The sequence below is a fragment of the Macrobrachium nipponense genome, chromosome 1 (assembly GCF_015104395.2).
Source record: "Macrobrachium nipponense isolate FS-2020 chromosome 1, ASM1510439v2, whole genome shotgun sequence".
Taxonomy (NCBI): domain Eukaryota; kingdom Metazoa; phylum Arthropoda; class Malacostraca; order Decapoda; family Palaemonidae; genus Macrobrachium; species Macrobrachium nipponense.
In genome coordinates this window covers 174,870,835-174,896,097 of record NC_087200.1, presented here as the reverse complement: position 1 = coordinate 174,896,097, position 25,263 = coordinate 174,870,835, and the positions used below count along the sequence as shown (strand labels likewise).

The following is a 25,263-nucleotide window of genomic DNA, read 5'->3' as shown; positions in this document are numbered from 1 at the left end:
CCATGTTTTTCATATAATTTCACTGCCTTTGAGTTCCATCTGTTAATAAAACTTCAAAACTTTGTGCTTTACTTTAAACTTTGTAAATTTATGACTGTGAGACCATGGTATACTTTGCTTTAAACAAAACATTCATGTTATAACTTCATGAATAGCCTTGTTTTTAATCTGCAAGAGCCACCATATAATCATACATTAACTTTTTGCAAAATTATAGCAAAATCAATTTCATCTCGCAAATGTATAATCTTTCCTTGTCACATACCTGAGCAATTTTCTTCATCAGAAGAGTCAAAACACTGAGGTATTCCATCACAACGAAGATTCTCATCAACACAGTACAAGTCATGGCACTGCCACTTTCCTGGCCCGCATTCTGTTAACAAGAGTAAATGAATTAGCACTGCATGCACCTTTTACTGTACTACTCCAAATATAAGCACCTTTTACTGTACTCAAAATATTAACATTAAGTGTACACCTATTAATACCCCGAGATAGTTACATATCAGATGTACCTACGTGAAAACACAAACATACCCGTTCTACATTTTATTTCATCAGAATAATCTTCACAGTTGACTTCACCATCACATAAAAGATCTTCACCAATACAGTGTCCATCATCACACTGCCACTGACCTACTTCACAGGCTGCAATAAAAAAAATCATTGCTCAAAGTTTTCAATACTTGACACTGGCCTCAAATTTATAATTACTATTGTGTACATGAGTTTTGCCTAAAGGATTTTCATCTAGTTTTTTCATAAATGACATATAAATGCACTTGAATTTAGCATTTTCAGTGTGAATACTACTAATCAAATAAATTAAGATACTATACTACATGAAAGTAATATGTATATATTATGAAAGGCTTCTTATATTATATATGTAGAATTTTTACTTCTTTTCTGGGCTTTGTGGGTCACATCCCCATTAAAAGTAGTATCCCACAAGGTCTCCTTCTTTGCACTAATTTAAAGTGAAGAGTAAGATACTGCTCTTAATACTTTCATGAATAAAATATGTATTATGTTATACAGCAATAAGATTTTAGTTTGAAGCAGTAATTAAGTCTGAAAGATTGTAATGCTTGCTAACTTGTTTGCAAATAATTTGAATGCAGTCAAACCATATTAAAAGAATGTTTAGAACTTTGTACAAAGTAGGCTGACTAATTAAATTAAGCAACAATATGTACTGGATCTGGCTATTGGTTCACACTAGATATTAAAATTTAAGTGTTTAGAACTATCCACAAACTAGTTACACATATTAAGCAACAATTTCCTTTGGACCTGATTACTGCTTCAAACCAAAACCTGACCATATCAAGATGTAAGTACACAAGTTGAAAACTATCTGCAAAAAATTGCTCTATTATTACTGACTAAGGTAAGCACACCACCCTGTAATTCTTCACCCTCACATGATTGTCAGTAGGAGAAGAGGACCAGCTGGATTTTACACAGACTAAGATTTGCTATTCCCAAAAGATGACTTCTTAATCACTTTAGTTTCTCACTACATTCCATGCACAATGTTAAATGTATGTTTGTTGACCAAGATAATGCTCTCGAGCTTGTGTTTACGTTTGTTAAAATATACGTTGTAGCGTCCAAAGGAATGCTCCCTATTTGTTTACATTGTGTCAATATATGGCATATAAGGAATGCTAAACATTTCTTATATGATAATTGTAGTGTGTTTCATCAGGTAAACTGTGTTTGTGTTAAAAAACAAATATTGTTTTCCCATTTGTTGAGCTGTTCGCGTTTGAAAGTTTCCCCATACCCTGTGCCTTCTCACCCACACCGTGTCTTGTCGTATTTATGCCCTCCTTCTTCAGAGTTTATTGCGAAATTTGAGATTGTGACTGTAAATTGTTGTATCAATTTGTTTGTCATATCTGAACCATTATTGTGAATTTTATAGTGGACTGAGATTCATAAAAAACAACTATGGAACCTGCTGTGATCTCCCTGAGCTCTTTTAAAATTTGAATTCTTTGTGAGAGAAAATAAAGGAACAAGAGAAATGAGTTTTCCTCTTCACCCGAGTTTTCTTTAAATACTGAAGAGACTATGTCTCATTCTGAGGGGCCATGTGCCTAAAATAACCTTGTAATGCTGTATGCATTCTTCCATTCGTCAGTCAAGTACCTGAATCAAACCATTGCTGATCTTGGAGATTTTGTCAACTTTTAAAAATTTTTGTTAATTTTAGTCTGTAAATTTCTCCCAAAACAATTCTTTCTTGCAATGTAGCTTCAGTGATTACGTTTTCCAGTTTTTTTCAGAACAGTTTCGTTTTTGCTTAGTTTCCTGATGCTATGCCTATATTTTGAGTTGCTGCCTGGTTTATATTTTCTACACTACCACCAACTCTCTTTAACATTACCTTTTTGTTTTAGGGAGCCTACATACGAGAACTATCCATGCCAGCTTTAGTTTGGCTACAGTATACTAAAACACTTAATAGAGCTAGTTGTTAGTTGTTCTTTCTGTAACAGTTTCTGGTTAGAGACCATGTGGAAAACAAATTTTGGAGAACCCTTATTACAGATTTACAATCTCTTGTTCATAATTCTAAAATTCAAAAAGCGCTAACTGTAAAAAAAAAAAAAATTCTGGTGGAAGTATCCATTTGGAAAAGTAAAACAGTAGTTATATTTAGAATAATGATGATTTTAGTACAACTTGTTTTGCTTACTGTTTACAATTACACTGTATAGTATTGCATGTCTTATTATCTTGTTACAGAATATAAACAATGTGATCAAACACCATTTACATTGCTAAGATTTATACAACTGTACAAATATCAGCTGACAGAGTACTACTACTATGTTACAGACAACCTCATTACCTACTATGTAACTGACAACCTCATGGCCATCATTTGTGATGAAACATCATTTGGAGATACATTCTCCTTGTACATTATCAAAGTTGGATTTTAAAAATGCAAATTACTGTACTTATAAAGCAATAAAAATTAAAGAAGTAAATGTAAGATTCTCTCAGTTTAAGATGTCACTTCTACCTAACCTAAATATTTTGCAGACTGCCAGTTATTCATTTTATTCAGCCATAGTTATAACCTGCAGTTTAAAACTAGTGATATTCTTTCATAAGGCCTTCTCCTTTGTGTGAGGGAAGAATAAAAACTTATTTTATTTTTATTTATGGAAGTGACCATGAGAATTAACAAGTATTAACAAGTTAACTTTAACATAACTTATTAAATGTGCAATAATTATAGTAAATGATGTAAGCAAACAGCTATTTCTCAATTCAGTTGTTTAAATCAGTATGTGTCAGCGTTTACAGTAGTGTTTTGATATACTACCTGGTCTTTTAATTACAAGAAATGGTAATGAATTATTAGACGTGCCATAAGTTTGGTAAGCATGGGTGAATGTATGACTATTTGTATTTAGTCTACTGAACATTAGCTGCTAGGCCTACTACTAGTAAGTCTAATAGCTAACATATATACAAAATGCATTATTAATTGATTCTACCAAAACACTTATTACTATAGAATCAAGTAACTGCGAATACGACTATGCTCACACAAAAGCACTCACTCTCTCTCTCTCATAAATACTTTTCAAAAATATTATCACTCAATCTATCAAATGAAAGTATAATGAATTAAGTAGTGCTATACTCTATACTAAATACTATAGGCCCATGCTTACAAAAAGTAGGCTTTGCTCATTTTCTCTCAGATCAAAATATTGCATTAATTCATATATAAAGAATTGCATTCATTCATATATTGTTCCAGTTTTCTTTGGATATTGCCCAAATTTTAAAACCTTTTCTCTTGTTGTTTGAGACTTTTTACAGTTCTGCTTATGAATTTTATTTGATTTTGGTGTCATAACATTGATTATGAGTAAGGTTTCATGATAGGTTTAAAAGAAGAATGATTGATATTCTTCTGTGAGCTGTTGCCACAAAAATAACTTTAATAACATAGATGGTGTTACTGCATTTAAGTATCTTCATGATAGGTTGTAAAGAAGAATGACTGATATTCTTCTGTGAGCTTTTGCCACAAAAACAACCACATAAACAACTTGAATAACATAGATGGTGTTACTACATTTAAGTATCAATGATTATAGAACTTCCGTAGAATCTTTACGGTTTAAAGTTATAGGAAATCTACCAAACAACAAACGTAATAACTTTGATGAAGCTCCATCCCCTTTATAGTTTTGGCAGCTGTGGCATTATTGAACAATGTCTGTGTCTGATAATTTAACAAAACTGTTACTTAACTTTAATAAAAGAATAATTCAATGTAAAATATGAATTTGAAATAAAGAGAGAACAATCTATTCCTTACTTATTTGACATCCATCTTCATCACTTTCATCTTGGCAGTCGGGGTGACCATCACAGCGTTTTCCTCGAGGTATACATGCTTCATCCCAACATTTCCATTCATTGGTATTACAAACTGCAAGAACACGAACAAATAAGAATGTCAGTCAAAGTGCACTACAGCTGGTAGTCAAGAAAAGCTACACCACATGCAAAATGTAAAGATTATTTGCACAAGAGTGAACAACCCTTAGGCCACTAAGCAACTGACAAATTCAAGGCCTACATTACACCTGCATCATTAATTTTCTAAGTCAAGTTATTCCCTTCATGGGTTTTACATATGTACTGGTAATAAGTTCTCTTCACTCTCCTCTTATGCAGCATCTGTTTAAATAACCACCTATATTTGATCTTCAACTATCTCCTCTATGATTTCCTGGGCCTTCCTACTATTCTTTGTCCTGATACCTTCACATCAACTATTTTTCTAACTAAATGTTCCTCTCACTAGTCATCTGCCCAAGCACTCATAATCTTTAAAACACCACCGCATTTTCGAACATCTGGAAACATGTCTCTCAGAAACATCATTTGCAGTGATGAAGGGTTTGCACTGCCTTTTTCCCATAATCCCCTTCTCTCCTTTCCAGACCTAAGAAGGTGGAAATACTGATTCTTCTTGTTGCAGACATTTGCAGCACCTTGAGAGTCCTTCCTCCATGACAACCAGACAGAGGCTCATGTTGCTGACCAGTAGTATAGCTCTTTTTGGCTCAAGTTTCTCAGGTTCTGGTAGTCACAACCCCACTCCCCAGCCATATGCCCCCCCCCCCCCCCTTGTGCCAAAAAACCTGCAATGAGCCTGCATAATAGCATACCCACCTGTAGCCCTCTTTGCCCAGGAGGAGGAAGAGTATCCTACTTTCATATTTTCCCCTTGCTCTAACTTTACCTCTTACTCCCAACTTCAGCCATGGTCGACTGTCACGGAAGCAGGTGTATAAAGCAATAGTGGGGTTCTGAAATTGTGAAACAGCACATTTCACCAACAGCTACACCATGTACAGTAGGGATTCATGGAGCAGAATTAGGAAAAGCAGTGTTTTTAATAAAGCACCTGGCCAAGGCTGCAAAGAAGAATCTCCAGGCAGGCCCAAAGTGGGCAACAATCTCCAGGCAGGCCCAAAGTGGGCAACAAAACAACCTCCAAGACTTCAATGGGATACCAGAAGCAGCTGGCAATGTGTGAGCAGAGATGACAAGCACAGGTGTTCTGCCATCTGCACTGAGGTTTGACATTACCGGTCATCTGTATCACCAAGAGCAGAAAGCAAAGGTTCTCTATCTTTTAATCTAGCCATTCCACTCATGGACCATGACCCCCTAGATGCTGACCCCTTGACGTGGGTAGGGGGCTTAGGGACCAGCAGCTGGGCTCTGATGCCTGGTGGGGTTGCTTTCTCAGTGGTCCTTGGGGCCCAGCTGCTGATCCAACTAAATTAGTCAGAACTTTTCCTTCTTTCTGCAATTTTTTCATTCTTACTACATCCTTCTCCTTCATGTAATATTTTTTATTAGCATTTGGATTAAATATGTGGAATTTTCCACTTTTGTTAAATTTCACTGCTTAGGTGAGTCTGAGAAGGGATCGTGTTTTGGAAGGGGTTTGCATTCGAAACTAATTGTGGGAGTTGTGGTGGTTGAGTCGCCACCTGATATGGTTTGGACCCAAGAGGTAGTGATGGGACCTTCCCATTGCTACCTTGAGGGCGGAACCATCTCCAAACATCAGCCCATCGGAATCCAGGGGGGACTGGTGTTTGGGATGGGACTCCTGGCTTTTGTCCGGAAGCCCACTAATACGTTTGGAGTGGGGAGTCAGTCCCCATTAGTGGGGGCAGAACTCCCAGCAGGCGGATAGGCTTATACCTGGGCCACTGCAAGCGTCTTGGTGCTATCCCGTAAGGGTAGGGTATGGGGTGGACTATTGGGAATCAACTCTCACTTGTGCCATTGGTGGAGAATGTGAATACCTGACTGATCCACAATACTTTCTTGATAAAACCAAGCAGTTTTGGGTGTGTAGGTGAGCCGGTTTGTGTGAGGTGGTCTGGTGTGTGCGTGCTTAGTATCCTGGGATCGCTTTGTGGGCTTGTGCGGTTAGTTGGGGTGGGGAGTTTGGGCATTAGAGGCTGCATTGATTTCCCTTTCTGATGTGCTGTTGGGGTCTCAGCGGGGCTCTTGGATTTTGGGTGCGCACTTTTTGGACTTCTGAATATGAACCGGCATAATTCTATGGATTTTGACAAAAGTTTTCCCTCCCCTGGATCCGACGACTTACTGGCACTGGCAACGACTTCTGGCTTGAAGATGGATATGAGCTCGGCTATCGGACAGAACCAAACATTGAGACACCAGGGTGTTAGTAAATCTGGTGGATTTGATCCTAATAATAGAGTCCTTCATTTCACTAATATAAACTTGTCATTAGATTATGAGTGTTTGTACAGTGTAATGAAACAATTCGGTAAAGTGGAAAGAATGAAATTAGTTCTGGAAAAAGACAAGCAGTCATTTTCTGCTTATGTTAAATTTTCCTCACCCTTGGAAGCTAGTGAGGCACAACAAAGACTCCATGGCCACATTCTTAATGATTCAGTTCTTATCACGAAAGTGTTTTCAGTGAAAAACTTAAATGATGAGCCGTTTGATTTTATCCCTAAGAATGAAGAACATGGACCAGCCCCATGTACCAGAGCGCTTCCTACCCCTATATGGCATGTTGCTAGCTTACAAGGAGGGAGGAAAAAATTTTATAAAGGCTGCTGAATGTATCGAGAGCAAGATAGGTTCCATTCCCATTGGAAACTTGAAGCGTTATGGAAAGAACTTGCTAATAAAAGCTGGTAATGAAACCCAAGCAATTTTGCTATCAAATTTTAAACCTCCTGAAAGTGGAAATATCGAATCTATTGCATCGCATAGATTCTTTAACACACTGAAAGGGGTAGTATACTCAAAAGACCTGCATGTTTTTGAAGAGGAGGAGATTCTCCATCGATGTCCTCCTTGTGTATCTCACGTTAAAAAACTTGGAGGGGATGCAGCTATCCTTTTAACCTTCTCCTCCAGTTACCTACCTGATACTATCATTGTTGGCCACGAGAGGATGCAGGTAAAAAGATATAAGAGAAATCCTAAACAGTGTCGCAAATGTTTTGAATATGGCCACATTCAAAACTCGTGTGAAAACAACAAAAGATGTTCTATGTGCTCTGCGGAGCATGATAATTTGGACGAGTGTGTAGCAGCCCAATACTGTTTTCAGTATAAGGGTGATCACTCTCCAAATTCTAGGACTTGCCTCAGATACAGATTTGAAGAAGATGTATTGGCAGTGGCTGACAACAAACATGTCAGCATTAGCGAAGCAAAGAGTGTGGTAATGGGGGCAAACAAAAGTGCCAACTCTACCTATGCTTCAGTAATAAAACTTATGAAAAGTTCCAGCAATTTAAGGCAACAAATAACTGCATCTGATAATAGGCATCACATACCTGCTACTTCACGGACTGTAAATAATGAAAATCCCCAATCTGTCAAGAAATTTTCATCTGCTAGTGCCTTGGAGTCCAACACCAAAAGTTGTACTTCAAGAAGTACAGAAAACTCACCTACCAAAGTCAATACAAAAGTGACTAATATGATAGTAGCAGGCTCTCCTCCCAAAAAAAGGGAGCCAAAATCAATCAACAATTCGGGAAGCTGTTCCAAAAACACTTCCAACAAGAATAAGCCAAGGGACCAAGCCCAATTAGATAGAGCTACTTCAGAGCCATCAATTGTCACAGCCACAAACAAAAATGAAAGCAAAACTATAATTACAACCACCAAGAAGCGCACAAGGAATACATCCCAAAATAATGATGGCTTTAAAATAAAAACCTGAAATGGGTTCAGTGTTTTGGAAGAGATCTCTCCACCTAGAAAGGTGGTTCCAAAAGCAGTTTCAGCCCACAAACATAAGAGTTCTGATCAGTCTTGTCGCCCTAAGACAAATGAACCTTGTGATTTGCAGAATCACAGTAGAAATTCTGATCAAAATCATAACCAGAAATATGATCAGCCAAAAACTCTAAATTCCAATTCAAATGAAAAGGGATTAAAGAAACAGTCACTTATAAAGGAGAACTTTCCTCTCCACACTAGGAACAGTACTTCCCCTCAAAGGAGTGGGAAGTAGCACTTTTTACCACCTTAACATTCATGTTTGACATCCTTCAGTGGAACTGTAAAGGTCTCAGAGCCCGTGCAGAAGACCTTAAAGTCTTAATTCATGAATTCAATCCAGGGATTATATGCCTGCAGGAGACAATGTTAGGCAACTCTCCTTATAATCCTGGACTAATTTATTCAATATTTAACTCCTCTCCCCCAAGGGGTGGTCGGGCCCATGGAGGTGCTGCAATTATTGTTAATAAAGCTCTGCAGCACTCCATAATATAATTAAATACAACTCTACAGGCTGTTGCTATTTCAGTCATTTTGGAAAAGAGGATAACCGTCTGCTCCTTATACCTTCCACCAGATCTTGTTTTAAACAGTGAAGATATTCAGTCCTTAATTAACCAACTTCCAGCTCCTTTACTTCTCCTAGGAGGTTTTAATGCCCACAACCCCCTTTGGGGAAGTCGGTTTCTAGACAGTAAAGGGAAATTAATTGAAGACGTTATTGATAGGAATGATGTTATCCTATATAATAATGGGTCAATGGCTTTCCACAGTATTCATGATCATCATTTCTCTGCCCTGGACCTTAGTATCTCTTCAACAAGCATCCACCTTGATTTTAGTTGGTCTGTTAACGAAAATTTAAATGGGAGCGATCATTACCCGATCCATTTAAAATATGCTGTGAATGGTCCATCTGAAGTTTTACCGAAGTGGAAGATAGAGGAGGCAGATTGGGATAAATTCAGTAAGGGCGTCATACTAGATAGGGAGTTTGAGTCATTTCAATCTCATCTAGATGCTTATGATTACTTTATTGAATCTACTCTGAAGAGTGCTGAAGGCTCGATTCCCAAAACAAAAGGCAAACCTCGTAGACCTGCAGTTCCCTGGTGGAATAAGACTTGTGGTATTCTGAGGAAAGTTACTAGGAAGTGCTACAGACGTTACAAAACTAGTGGTTCTCCTCAGTCTAAATTAATCTACAAACGTGCTTTAGCCAAGCAACGCCGCTTTTATAAGAGAGCCAAAAGAGAAAGTTGGCTCTACTATATTAATGGAATAAACTCAAAGACTCCACTGAAAGTGGTGTGGCGCAAAATAAGGAAACTGAGTGGGAAATTTGTTACGTCCCCATTACCCTCATTAAAAATAAATGACACTCTGATCACAGAGCCCACTGAAGTTGCCAATGAGCTAGGAAAACACTTTTCTGAAGTTTCCAGCGCCAAGAATTATTCTCGAGAATTTCAAAAAATTAGGAATTCTGAAATGATTCTGGAATTCGATTCAGGAAAATTTGAACCATACAACTACAGGTTTTCCTTGAGAGAATTACGGGAGGCGCTCTCCTCTAGTGAATCCACAACTCCAGGTGAGGATACAATCATTTATGAAATGCTTAAACACCTCCCAGACGATGCCAAAAAATATTTACTGAAGATTATAAACAAAATATGGGAAACTGGAATTTTACCCAACGACTGGAAAATATCCATAGTTGTTCCAGTTAAAAAGCCTAATAAAGATACTTCCCTAGCCACCAGCTATAGACCAATAGCTCTAACCAGCTGTGTGTGTAAGCTGGTGGAGAAAATGATAAATACTAGACTAGTTTGGCACTTAGAAACTAAAGGATTAATATATCATCATTTCAATTATGGTTTCAGGAAAAACCGTTCCACCCTTGATCCGTTGCTGAGGCTGACCAACCAAATCCAGCAAGGATTCGCCAAACAATGTCAGACCATTGGAGTATTTTTTGACCTCAAAAAAGCATATGACACTGCCTGGAGAATTGGCATCATGAAAAAATTGAACAAGATGGGCATATGTGGAAGAATGATCAGATTTATATATTCCTTTTTAACGGACAGATTTTTTAAGGTAAAAGTGGGAAACTCTTTCTCCCAACCTTTTGTGCAGGAGGAAGGAGTTCCCCAAGGAAGCGTTTTAAGTGTAACACTCATTTCAGTGGCAATAAATAGTGTGGTTGAAAAAATCTTGCCTCCTGTTAAATGCTCACTTTTTGTTGATGACCTTGCAATATACTGCACAGGATATGATTCATTGTCAGTATGTAAACATCTGCAAAGGTCTATTAACGCAATTACTAAGTGGGCTGATGAGAATGGTTTTAAATTCTCCTCTTCCAAAACAGTTGCAGTAAGATTTACCAGATGCCGGCGTGTGGAAGAAGTTTCCACACTTAGTTTAAGAGGATCTATAATTCCTTATGAAAGTGAAGTAAAATTTCTGGGGATGATTATTGACCACAAACTAACATGGGCCAGCCACATAAATGCCCTAAAGATTAATGTGAAAAAAATCTTTGAATATTTTAAAGGTTGTTTCTGGTTTTAGTTGGGGGGCTGATAAAAAAATCCCTTTTGAGGCTATATGACTCACTGTGTCGCTCCAAGCTAGACTATGGCTGTCAGATCTATTCCTCAGCTTGTAAAAAACCAAGCTAAGGAATTGGATGTTGTACAGAACATGGGGTTGAGAATATGCTCAGGGGCTTTTAGAACTTCTCCTGTTGAAAGCATATATGTAGACACAGATCATCTTTCCCTTGATCTAAGAAGGCAAGAGCTAGGGTTGCGATACGTGGCTAGAATGAAAAGTGCTCCCAAAAATCCCTCCTTTGAAGTACTTAAGGAAACAGACTCGCGGAATTTCTCTGGTACAAGAGCTTCTAAACCATTCCAAATTCGACTGAATGAGGATGTTAGGGATAACCATCTCAAATCCCAGAAAGTCCTGGAAGTAAAACATCCTGTAAATCCTCCATGGCTTATTCCTGAAGCATTGGTATGCAAGAAATCATTTAAGAAGAAGGATTGTACTGAAGAAGAGATTAGGGGAAAATTCTTAGAGCACGACGTTACCCATGCCAATTATGTGAAGATATATACAGATGGATCAAAGTCAGATAGTGGTGTTGGGTGTGCTGTTATCCTTGGTGATACAGCATATACAGCTAAATTGCCTGACTTTGCATCAATATTCACTGCCGAATTAACAGCCGTAGTCTCTGCCCTAGACTTAGTTCTTCAAAGTAGTGACACTAATTTTGTCATATACTCTGATTCTAAAAGCACTTTAGAAGCTATCAAAAGATTTAATTGCTTTCATCCATTAATCCAAAAACTTCAGGAGTCACTTTTTCTCTTATATATTGTGCTGAGTAAAGTCGGTCTCTTTCTTTGGGTTCCTTCTCACGTGGGGATTCACAGAAACGAGACTGCAGACAGGGAAGCAAAAGCTGCTAGCGCTCTGCCAGAAACAACCTTCAGGAAAGTGCCTCATACAGACCTAAAAGGTCCTATTAGGTCTTTTGTATTAAGTAAGTGCCAAGAAAGGTGGACTTCTCCTCTTCTTGCCAATAACAGTAAGTACAGAAGTATCAGGAAAAATATACAGCCGTGGCCTTCGTCATTCCAGCTTGACAGACGAGCAGAGGTTATTTTAACGAGGTTAAGGATTGGGCACACTTATTTAACCCATCAGTTTATTTTAGAAGGAAGCAGCCCACCATTGTGTGCTTACTGTGACGAGATACAAACAGTGGAGCACATTCTGATGGTTTGCCCCCAGATATTTTAACCAAAGGGAAAGATATTTCCAGGGTAAATCCCTCTCAAATATCTTGGGAGATGAAGCAGACATTTCTGCTCTCATCTCCTTTTTAAAGTGTATAGAAATTTTTAATAATATTTAGATAAATTTTTATAAATCATATACAGATTTTTAAAGACATTAAACTCTTTTTAATATATATTACTCCATTCATTAAAATTCAGATTTTTAATTTATTTATTAGTCACGTCTAATTTTATGAATCATTTCTTTCACTAATTCATTCATTCATTTACCATAATTCAACTTATTTAACCTTCATTACGGCGCTGAATGGCCTTCTTGGCCCCAGTGCCTGGGCTTTAGCCCTAAATATCATACATCCATCCATCCATCATGGACCATGAAGCCTGGGTAAAGCAGGAACTGTCCTGGCAGGTGAAGCAGGGGACTGAAGCTGAGAAGTACCAAGAGAGACAGTGACAGCAGAGTTAAGGGACTACATATCTTACCTTGCAACATTATTAGTAAGTACTTTTTGGCCTTATTTAATTGACCCTGTACTTAGCACATAAAGCAGAGGATGAAGCCATCAGAACATTTCCTCATATGAAATCAAAAGTGCAAGTCTGATCCCTGCAAAATGATCACTGAGAATGAAGGTCTAGAGTCATAGGAAACATAAAAGCGACTCCATACACCCTTCCATCAACAAAACCTATAATGTTCAAAAACACACTTCTTGGAAGAGCTATGCATCAATCAAATCACTATTCAAAATCACTGATAAAATAGCAGGGATATTGAAAGTCAGTGAACTACAGATATCCCTACACTAAACCTTTCAGTTATTTACAAGCTTTACCAGCAAATTTCAGATGATGTCACAAAACACTCCTGGATAAAAAAAATGGGTGGGGTTTGTATTTTAGTAAGAACTAACCTATTTCTCTCACACACACTGAACCTCAAAACAAATGAAGCATATAAAACAAATTGTACCAGGAGAAATCTTACTACAGTGGTACCTCGAGATACGAAAGGCTCAACTTACGAAAAACTCGAAATACGAAAGCAAATACAAAGATTTTTGTGGCTCTACAGACGAAAATTGTTCAAGATACGAAAGGTTGTTGCTGTAAAGTCCGAGATTCGCCTGGACCACCGATAACAATTTTGAAACTCGCGCGCCACCAACTGAGTAGACTCGCCACCATCCTCCCACTCTCCCATTGGTTCCTGATGCTAGTCACCGCCATAAGATCCTTCTCTCCTATTGGTCAGCATCTCTCCCATGATCCCATAATGCATCTACGTAGCGGCGTCCTTTTTCGGCCACTTCGCAGCATCATCGGTATCGTAACCACATGGAATTCGTTCGTTCTATACGATTTCGTTTATTAACGTAAATTTGTTAGTGATTTTCTTGTAGTACTACTTTATTGTGTTGTGTGAGAACTTACTTCATACGTATATGTACTACATAACTTAATTACGTACAGTATATACGTAGTCATGGGTCCCAAGAAACTTGAAGTAGGAAAGAAGAGGATGCTTTCTTTGGAGACAAAGATGGAGATAATTAAAAATAGGAAGCTGGTATGCGATTGAGTGTGATCGCCAAGGAATACGGCCGAAATCCGTCGACAATAGGCAGCATCCTTAAGCAGAAGGATGTCACCAAAGCAGCTACACCTTCCAAGGGCGTGACTATTTTGTCCAGCAAGAGGAGCCACGTGCACAATGAAATGGAAAGGCTGCTTCTTGTCTGGATAAAAGACAAAGAAATCGCTGGCGATACGATAACGGAGATGGCAATCTGCCACAAGGACAGCGCTTTTTTCGTTGATTTGATTGCCCAGGCCAAAGACGACGGAGGACAATGGAGGAGAAGGGACATCGACGCCAACCCCAGAGTTCAAGGCTTCTCATGGGTGGTTTGAAAAATTCCGTAAACGGACTGGCATCCATTCGGTGGTGCGGGATGGGGAGGCTGCCAGCTCAGACACGAAAGCGGCCGAAGCCTTTATTAAGACGTTCGACAAGATGACTCTCAACGAAGGCTACAGTTCTCAACAAGTCTTCAACTGTGATGAGACTGCCGTTTTTTGGAAAAAAATGCCTCGTTGGACGTACATCACAGAGGAAGAGAAGAAGCTACCCGGGCATAAGCCTATGAAAGACAGGCTTACGCTCGCACTTAGTTCGAACGCCAGTGGGGATTGCAAGGTGAAGCCCCTACTTGTCTATCATTCCGAGACTCCTCGAGCCTTCAAGGCCCACAAAGTGCTTTAGGAGAAGCTTCCACTGATGTGGAGGACTAATGCGAAAGCCTGGGTAACGAGACTTTTGTTCACCGAGTGGGTAAATCTGTGTTTCGGCCCGACAGTGAAGAAATTCTTGGAAGAGAGGCGCCTCCCTCTGAAATGTCTGCTGTTGTTGGACAATGCCCCTGCTCACCCTCCTGGCCTCGAGGAAGATATCCTAATGGAGTATTCGTTTATCAAGGTTCTTTATCTTCCGCCTAACACCACCCCTCTCCTTCAGCCCATGGACCAGCAAGTGATATCGAACTTCAAGAAGCTGGATACGAAACATCTTTTCAAGAGATGTTTCGACATCACCGATACCACAAACCTCACCTTGCGTGAATTTTGGAAGGAGCATTTTGATGTTGTGATATGCATCCGACTCATCGACCAAGCTTGGCAGGAGGTTTCGAGGCGAACCTTGAATTTCTCGTGGAGGAAACTCTGCCCTGATGCTGTATCCGCCCGAGACTTCGAGGGATTCGACGTGGGCGAAGCTGGTGCTGCAGATTCAGGAACAGTTGACGATCCTGAAACTGTTTCACAACCAGATCTTGACGAGATCGTTGCACTCGGCAAGTCCATGGGGCTGGTCGTCGACGAGGACAACATCAACGACCTTCTCGAGGAGCACCAAGAGGAGCTTACGACGGATGACCTGAAGGAGTTGGAGGTCATGCAACATAACGTCATTCAAGAAGAGTTCTCTAGCAGCGGCGAGGAGGAGGAGGACGACGCTATGACAACAGCAGAAATTAAGGCTGCTCTAGCGGCTTTTCATAGGGTGCAATCATTCGTAGAAAAGAGACACCCCGAAAAGGCTTACACAGGTCGTATGCTTGCACAGTTCGATGACGTTTGCCTGAGTCCTTTCAGGAACATTGTCAAAAGCAGGCAGAAGCAATCTTCCTTGGATAGTTATTTTTCAAAGAGGCCTTTAGTAGGAGTAAGCAAAAAGGAAGAGCCAAGTGGTACTACGAAAAAACAGAAAGTTGAAAGTGGTGAAGAAGTTGAAATTTTGTATTAAAAAAAAAGTAAAAATCAAAAAAAGAAAAAAAAATTTTATTTTAAGTTTTTGTAAAGTTAAATGTTACAGTTTTGTTAATGTGTTTCGTAGTTTAGTTTATGTTTTCCTGACATTTTTTTATGTTTCGTAAAGTTAAGTGTATGTATCTGCCGTTTGTCCTCCTCCTCTGTCGCCACTTTCAGAGATAGCCTCACTCGAAAGGTAAGCTTCCACATTTTACTACATACGTACGTATGTACGTACAGTATTTTTTGTATACCATGTACACTAATACACTTTATTTACAGGTACATACTATGTAGTACATATTAGCAGTACGTATTAAGTTTAGGTATTGAATGGTCCAAATTGTTGTTGTATTTCATTGTTTATAGGTCAATTTAGCTTTATTATGAAATTTACTGGGGTGTTTTTGGAGGGCTTGGAACGGATTAGCCATTTTACATGTAAAATGCAGTTCAAGATACGAAAAACTCATGATACGAAGGCCGCCTTGGAACGGATTAATTTCGTATCTCGAGGTACCACTGTACAATAAAAATCTGTGATGTATCATATCCACCTGTTTTCACCCATAAGTGCCTCGTCCCTTTAGAATTTTACTAGACCATTCACTGCCACCATTGCAAGTTTCCAATAACGATAGGAACATGGGGAGAGAGAGATTATTAAGATTTGTGGGAGACAAACTGGATGTATGTGCAAAAAGAATAGGCTTGAAGGCAAAAGAAATGTGTCTTCCTGGTACATCATTTTTCTTTTCAACAATTTATGGCTCTTTAAAACCCCATGGAAGAAGGATATTACAGTGACATTACTGTACTGTAAGTATTAGGACGTATTTCTACAATCTAATAAATGGCCTTCTCTAACCATCATAAGATTCCTTACAACATTAATATTTAGAATTAATCCATCTTCTTCCACCAAGACTACTAAGACTACTGCTTCATACTCCTACAGGAGTGCCATCAATTTTGCACTGATCATCAGCTCACTATACTCTCCAGGAGCTTTGTAACATCCTCCTCATACACATACAGTATTTGCAGGAGCTGTGTACCACAACCCCATGCGAATTAACAACCTCCTCTAAAAATGCTTATAACTGCCTATCTTGAAAGTTCAAATACCAAATATATACCTTAAACTAGCATTCTACATCAAATATACCTTAAAATATTATCCTATTGCTGTATTATTCTTTGAAAAGGGATTTTGACGAAGGAAAAATCTATTTCTGGGCAAGGGCCTGTGTTGCCCAGTGAAATGTCCCTTTAGCACACATTTCTAAGGTATAAATATTGCTATAATACCAGAGAAAAATGCTAATATGGAAATGCCAGAGTATTCTGGCTTGCTCACCTTATTTAAGGTGTCGGTATGGTTTCTGGGGCGAGTGAAACCACTACCAGAGGTCCTTTGCCATTTAGATTCATCCTTCTTCAATATCCCTCATCTACAGAGGAGCCGCTCTAAGGCCCACTACTCGCTACCGTTACGGTTAGCGCCTCTAACATCATTCCTGCAGATAGCACCCAAGCTTGGGCCAAAAAGGGGAGGTAAAAGGAAAGGGTAGGATTTCACTGGGCAACACAGGCCCTTGCCCAGAAATAGATTTTTCCTTCGTCAAAATCACATTTCTGGGCTCAGCCTGTGTCGCTACGTGAAATAGTACCAGGGAAATGGCCATACAAGCTTGGAAAGAAGGAAGCACATAAGTAACATTATAGGATAATCAAAAACAATTAAGAGTAAATAGCAAGGCTTAAATGTAAACTGTGACTAATCCTAGGAACAAAACAAAAGGAAACATCACAATTATATACATGTGGCATCCAAGGTACAATATGGCTACATTGACGGCTGAGCTACGGCAAGAATGCTAGTGAGGCAGGTAGGAAAGAGAGATATAAGTTAAACTACTTACTACTAATTAAGCAGTGTCAGGGGAAACTGTGTTTCCGGCTGCCACTGCTGGAAATTTAAGGGCTTCTAAGGACTTAAGATAATGGCGTTTGAATACTGTTGGAGATTTCCAGCCTGTGTACTTCTTCAGATCATCAAAATTCATATGTTGAAAATAATTAATAGAGGTAGCTACTGCCCTAACATCATGTACCCGTGGGAAGGACTGCGGGTTGGCTTGTTTTATAAAGTATAAAATTTGCTGTCTAATTCCTTTTAAGGAAATGGTGCCTCCCTTTTCCCTAATAAACAGAGGGCCTGAAGATCTTAGGGCAGTTCTACTTAGATATGCTTTTAGAGAAGAAACTGGACATAAGGACGGGTCCTGTGGAAGTGGGAGAATTTTCCATGGGGCCCACCTATCCAGTGGGTCCTCATTCTTAGCTAGAAATTGGCGATCTGGAGAAAGTAACACTTCTCCTGAAGGGAGAAACTCCATATGACCTGATTCTCTAGATAGAGCCGACAGTTCAGAAATCCTGGCTCCTGAGGCCAGACTTAACAGGAATAATGTTTTTCTCAAAAGAGCTAAATAGTCACATGAGTCATTATTAGTCTCTGAGGCCAATTTAAGGACATCATTTAAAAACCATGACACAGACTTGGGCCTCTCGGATGGTCTGAGTCTAGCGCAGGCCTTAGGGATAGATGAAAAATAAGAATCTGTCAGATCTATTTTGAATCCAAACTGGAAGATCTTCTTAAGGGCAGACTTAGTAGTAGTAATAGTACTAGCTGCTAAACCTTTTTCAAATAGTGTCCTGAAAAAAGATATGGCCAAATTCGTGGTCATGGTTTGTGCATTAGAGTCCCTTAGGAATACAGCTAGTTTTTTAACTTCTGAATCATATTGACGCACGGTCGATTCTAAGAATAAGATGTTCTGGGGATCGATATTAGCATCTCTTTGTGCCACAAACTTCATGAAGTCTATAAAGTTAGGGCTTTCTGTATTTGCACTAGTTGTGATAGTTTGGGATTGGGGATCTGTTGAGGGCGGAGTCCCAATTCTAGTAGAAGTGGGAACCAATTACTCTTGGGCCAATTGGGGGCTATTAGAGCAATGTGGCCTTTGAACGTCCTGAGTTTGTTCAGAACTTTCAAGAGAAGATTCACTGGAGGAGAGAGGTAAATCTTCCATAGATTCCAGTCTATAGCCATGGCGTCCGTGGCATAGGCCAGAGGGTCCAGGTTGGGGGCCACATAACAAGGGAGTTTGTGGTTTGACTTGGTGGCGAAGAGAGCTACCTGAAGCCCTGGTACTAGTTGACAGGGACCAGGGACCACTCTGACTCCAGCGAGACTGAGAGTGATAGCGCGTCCGCTACTACGTTCCTTATGCCCGCTAGATGAGTGGCGGACAGGTGCCATTTGTTCTTGTCTGCTAGTGAAAATATGGCTATCATGACATGGTTCACGTGGCTCGACTTGGAGCCTCCCTGTTGATGCAGTGCACTACTACTGCACTGTCCAGCACCAGTTTGATATGAGATTTCTTGGCTGGATGAAGCTTTTTCAGGGTGAGGAACACTGCCATAGCTTCCAGTACATTGATATGAAGCTGGCGGAATGGTAGGGACCAGGTTCCCTGTACCTTTTTGTACTGGGAGTATCCTCCCCAGCCGCTTAGTGATGCATCTGTGTGGATCACTAAGGCTGGAGGAGGGAATTGGAGCGGAATTGTCTTTGACAAATTCTTTATCTCCATCCACGGGCGGAGTCTCTTTCGTAGGATCACTGCGATAGGTGCTAGTTTGTCCTGGGATCTGTTGTTTGCTCCTAAATGCCAAACCCGGTTTATGTCCTTTAGTTTGGCTTTTAGAAGAACGTCCATTACTGAAGCAAATTGGAGAGAACCTAAGATTCTTTCTTGGTTCCTCCGGGACGTCTGCTTGCACTTGAGAAATTGTCTGGTTGCTTTGGCTATTTCTCTCCTCTTCAACGGCGGGATTGATAGAGTGTGGGCGTTTAAGTCCCATTGAATGCCTAACCACTGGAAACCGGACTCCGGTGTTAGCCGGGACTTGGTTTTGTTTATCTGGATGCCTAGGTGTTCCAGAAACCGGATTACTTTGACCGTTGCTTTGCGGCATGCTTCAATGCTTGTGGTCCACACGAGCCAATCGTCCAGATAAGCTACTAGCATTATTCCTTGAGACTTTAGTTCTTGAACGACTGTCTCCGCCAGTTTTGTAAATATCCTGGGGGGCTACATTGAGCCCGAACGGCATTACTTTGAAAGAGAAGGCCTGGTTTCCTAGTCTGAAGCCTAGAAACGGGCGGAAGTGTCTTGCTACTGGAACATGATAGTATGCATCTGTAAGATCTATAGAGTGGTGACGGCCCCACGGGGAAGTAAGGTCCGCACCTGTGAAACGGTCAGCATCCGGAACTTGTCGCAACGGATGAATAAGTTCAGACGGGACAAGTCTAGAATTATTCTTCGCTTGTTTGAGCCTTTCTTTGGCACGCTGAACAAGCGACCTTGAAATTTTAAATGCTTGACTCTTAACACTACTCTTTTTTGAAGGAGTTCCTGAGAGTACTCTACCAATTCCGCTGTTGGTTGTTGATGAAAGGTGTTGGATGGAGGGGGACCTTTGAGGGAACTCCATCCTAGACCTTTGGACAAAATGCTTTGGGCCCATTTGCTGAACCTCCTACGGTGACGAAAGAGGAACAGTCTCCCTCCTACCTGGGGATTCTCACTGGTTTGAGGAAGGGCGTGCACCACGTCCTCCTCGGGAACCCTTGCCTCGGTTGGAGACTCTTCCGCTGCCCCGTTGACGGAAGGTGCCTCTAGCTCTGCTACCCCTGCCAAACCTGTTGAAGGGCTGAAAGGACTGGCTTTCAAACACTGGGTTGTAGGCAGGGGAGACAGTGTAGGAGGTTGAAGCCTGTGCCTGCTGCAGCGATTGTGTCAGCAGCACAAACTGCTGTTGTGGCTGCGACTTAGAAGTTGAAGGTTGCGGTACTTGTGATACCGGAACCGCTTGCACTAAAGTCTGCTGTTGAGGAGCCTGGAAAGGCTGGAATTTCCTAGGCTTCTTTTTCGATTTGGGATTCGATCCAGCTGACTCATGTTTGTGTTTGGTGACCAGTCCCCAGCGAACCCTTAGACTCTGATTGAATCTGACTACCTCGCAGTGAACTTCGTTAACTACAGAGGCCGGGAAGAGGTCAGAGCCCCAAATGGATGAGGCTAAAAGCTTGTTAGGCTCATGGTGGATCGTGGCCTCCGCCAGTACATGTTTCCTACAATTTTGTCTAGCTATGACGAAATCATACAAGTCACATTGCATCGAGTACAAAAGTGACTTGGCAATGATCTTGAATAATGGCTCTTCTCCGTAGATTAGAGCCGATACTTCCGTCATCACTAGCGAGTTGAGGGACCTGCACAGCCTCATCCTGGCGTCTTACTCAGTCTGGATGAGGTTGTCTGACAGCCTGGGCAATCTCTCGCTGAATAGAGTGATGGCGCAGTCCGACTTCAGCTTACCCACTGAAAAGGTGGCTGGAAGATCTACCCAGTGATCATCAGTTCCGGGGAGCAGGAGGGAAGTTGGTTCTGTCTCACGGAGCTGGGGCATGGGTTCGTTCTTCATTGCGGCTTGCAAAGTCAATTCTGCCACCTTCGATGTGAACGGGATGGGTGTCTCCTCGTCCACTGTGAAGATCGTGAAGGGGCTCTTAAATGCAGTAACCTTGGTGTTGATACACTGCCACTCCTCCAGGTTACGCAACCATGCCTGCTGCGCCTAATCCTGGGAGAGAATTACCGTCTCTTTCAGGACCTTGTCTTCCCTTCTCATAGCTGCTTCTGTGAGGCGGACATAGCCTATGAAAGGGGGCTGTAATCCTTGTGGATGGAACTCGAAGTCCTCAATCCTTCGAGTTCCACAGCCCTCGATCGTCAGCATGCCGTCCACATAAGGAGCATAAGAAGCAACCCTCCAAGGGTTGTTCGGGGTAAAGGCAGGAAGGGTAGACGAGTCTGGCATCAGCAAGCTTTGAGCTGCCAGGCCGGACTGTGGAAGTCCTGTCAACGCGTTTTCATGGAGACCTGCAATGAGGTTCTCCTGGGTAACCAGCCTATCCGAGATAGCCCGGATAGACTGACCTGACTCCTCCAGAGAAGATGAGAGTTGCACGAACATCTCTTGGAACACTGATTGAACCAAGTTTCTGACCATGCTACCCATCTGCTGCATAATATTGGCCGAAATATTTGCAGAGAAGGTGTCTGGGTCAAAAGGGGAAGGTTCTACCTTCTCCTTAGGAGTCCTGGGTCTGGCTCCCTTAGTGGTTGATGCCTCAGGGTCGGAGGGGAAGGGCTGAGCCCTCTCCTTAGAAGACTTAGACCTCGACCCTTTAGAGTAGGAAGTCAGCTTAGCCTTGTCAGCTCCGGGATGGTGAGCCGAAGACTTACGGGCAAAGGCTGGTAACTGACTTCTTTGACAGGGACTTCTGCAGCGTTTTAAAATCTTGCTTACCTTTGACTTTAGGGATCGCCAGGGCGGACTTCGGTCTGACCGACTGAATCTCCCCGGTGAATCCCTGGAAAGAGGTTGAAGTAGAAGGGGAAGAAGCTCTAGATAGGCTCAAGGAAAGCCCTTGAGCCCCTACAATACCTGCCTCACTCACATTCTTACCTGTGCCCATGCCTTCCACCGTCATGGGCTCAAGGTTCAGGTCTAGGGCAGCTACTTCCTTGGCGACCTCCTGCGTCGCCGCCTCCTCTGAGGGCTGGGAAACTTCCTCCTGGATGGAAGCGATCAGGGGAGCCGCCGTTTCGGGGTCCACGTAGGAGGTACTCTTCTCGCCGGGGAAGATGAGGGTGGCCATCTCCTTGGAGAGGATGTAGGGTTGGCCCTTGGTAACATTGCGGCCAAACCCACCAACCCAGGCCTTCAGGGTGGTAAGAGCAGTCTCTCGGATCACTTGGCCGCCCTGAAAGAGAGGGTTAGTATTAATACTTAAGAATACTTAGATTAAACTATGACTTAACTTAATGGACATATCAAAGACTATATCTGTCATTGGTACTCATTGCATTACTGTGTAGACTTTGAAATGCCACCCACCTCAGAGGAGACCTGGTCTACGAACTCGTAGCATATCAGGCAACTCTCTTGGTGCCACACCAGGGACTCGTTGAAGCAGATCGCGCAGGTGGCGTGGGTCCGGCAGACCTCGTGCCCACAGGGGTCTTGCAGAACGGCATTACAGCCTGACTCCATACAATGGGTGACCTGTAAGTGAAATGACACATGAGTATCATCACTAACGTTCCAGACTAAGACCGTGATTGTGATATGTCATAACACCGGAGTGTTCCGGTGTTATAAGGTAACAAGGTTCAGTCTCTACCTGCTCTTTGACCGTGTATTGTGGTGAGTCGTCCGACAGGATCAGTAGAACAGCTTGAAACAGTGTGTCTCCGGCGATGCCGGAGAACAGTGTAGTCACTGAATCAGGAAGACCACCTAATCCATACGCCGGAGCGAGGAGTAGTCCAAACACTGGGTGAGGAGCAGGATGGGACCAGCACAAAAATGGCGGAGTTTGATAACTCCGCCGTCAATAAACTTATAACTAGGATAAGTTGGTGGATATCCCTAGAGGGGTAGCGGGGACTCCGCCAAACTTAAACTAAAGATAATGGATGTTATATATATATATATATGTAAAACCATGCATGCAAAAAGTGTACTCTTGTATGGAGGCCGGAGCCTCCTTAGCATATCACCAACCAAAAGCGGACCTGGCTGCGCCAGGGTCCTGATCCGCCGGAGCGGGAGGGGATGGTGACTAGTGGTAGGAGAACGCAACCCGAGAGCAGAGGAGAGCCGAGCCCAACCGAGCCTGGTGGCCAACCAAGGCTCGGCCGAGCAGGGTCCCCCCCCTGCTCTACTGGGGAGAATGGCAGGGAGCCGACCCACTCGCCGAGAGCCCTCCAGCTACCTCCCCTGTCCCCCTCGAGAGAGGGAGGGAAGGGAGGATCCTCGGATTGGCTGCCTGAGACGGTGTGAGCGAGCGTACCTCCCTCCAAGGTGGGGGGAGAGGGGCTGGAAGGACCGACGCTGGGTGGCTCATACGCGGTCGCCTGGAACTCTCTCGGCCGGGTGGCTAACCACGCGATGAGAAAGGCCAGGCGATCAGAGGAGGCCTATAGGCCAGCCAAAGCCGTCTCGATGAACATGAGAAATACAAAATAAACATCCTATCCTAACACGGGGGGAAAGGAAGAAAATTTTAGATGGTAGAGAAAGAGAAATGTCCTGGAGAAGCTGGGTCGAGCCAACCGAGAAGGATGGACGAGCCTGGCGACTCCGAGCAGCTAGCCTATATGCCGTGACAAAAAAACACAGGGCAGGCGGCCAGGGTGGCTCGAGGACAAGGGAGAAGAACCAGAGTCCTTCGAAAGGGTGCCTAACGAAGAAGTAACCTGACAACTAAAATAAACATGCATGCATGAAATTCTAAGCTGAAAGGAAATGACGTAGGCTACGAGCTGAGTGTGAGCTCGGATAACATCCCCCGTGTAGATAAAGAATAAAACGTCAATAAATGCATCATCGCAATCATAAGAATGTACTGCTAAACAAGAATTGAGCCCAAACGGTATAGGGGACCAAATGGGGCATGAAACAAAGTAACACGCGGGAGCGAGCTGCGAATGGCGGCGTGGGGACGGTGCCGCATGGGACGCCGTCCATAAAAACCTAAATAAATCGGTTAAACGTGCCCAAGGCAGTCCCTAAACGGTGTTAAACATTAATAGCAGTACTTAACTTGGATGCAGTAGAAGCTTGACGTTCCATGGCGAATAAAGACGAATTCCAAAGAGAACACAACACAGAGCAGAAAAACACGTGCGGTGTGGATCGTGCTATCGAAAGGAATGACATCAGAGGCGCTAGCCGTAACGGTAGCGAGTAGTGGGCCTTAGATCGGCTCCTCTGTAGATGAGGGATATTGAAGAAGGATGAATCTAAATGGCAAAGGACCTCTGGTAGTGGTTTCACTCGCCCCAGAAATCATACCGACACCTTAAATAAGGTGAGCGAGCCAGAATACTCTGGCATTTCCATATTAGCTTTTTTCTCTGGTATTATAGCAATATTTATACCTTAGAAATGTGTGCTAAAGGGACATTTCACGTAGTGACACAGGCTGAGCCCAGAAATTATATTATTATTATAATTTCAAAGTCACTTAAACATTTTACCCTTAAAAATACAGGCAGTTCCCGGTTATCAGCAGACCTGGTTAATGGCAATCCGGTTTTATGGCACTTGTCTAGCGCCATAAAATCGGCAATTTATTGTGCCATAATACACCATGTTCCCATTATCAGTGCCTGACAGAGGTAGCGGACCCCCGATGTTGATGAGGATGTGGCCGAAACATCATTTGGGTTGAGGGAACTCGCCTACACCTGATTCGGTGTGTCAGCTAACCTTGCTCATCTGGCAGGGCACGCACCACTTGGCCCATTCCCATGAGTCCTTCTTGATTCCATGTCACACGAACTTCTCTGTCATCAGCCATGTAACTGTTCGACCTGACGGGTGGGAGAGGCCATAGATGACATCGAAAACCTGCTTGGAAATTCGCCTACGCCTGATTCGGTGTGTCAGCTGACCTTGCTCATCTGGCAGGGCACGCACCGCTTGGCCCATTCTCGTGAGTCCTTCTTGATTCCATGCCACATGAACTTCTCTGTCATCAGCTGTGCAATTGTTTGACCCGACGGGTGGGAAAGGCCATGGATGACATCGAAAACCAGCTTCC

The 25,263-nt window shown here is 42.1% G+C and overlaps 1 protein-coding gene across 4 annotated transcripts in view; it reads right to left on the bottom strand.

Moving 5' to 3' along the window:
* LOC135219863 (sortilin-related receptor-like) overlaps nucleotides 1-25,263 on the bottom strand; it is a 253,800-nt gene that overhangs the window by 19,189 nt on the left and 209,348 nt on the right. For all 4 annotated transcript variants that reach the window (XM_064256986.1, XM_064256983.1, XM_064256984.1 and 1 more), the window contains 3 exons: nucleotides 4,367-4,480; nucleotides 541-654; nucleotides 266-376 (listed from right to left, as the gene is read on the bottom strand). In XM_064256986.1, coding sequence (XP_064113056.1) covers nucleotides 266-376; nucleotides 541-654; nucleotides 4,367-4,480 — 339 coding nt within the window. The remainder of the gene's footprint in view (nucleotides 1-265; nucleotides 377-540; nucleotides 655-4,366; nucleotides 4,481-25,263) is intronic.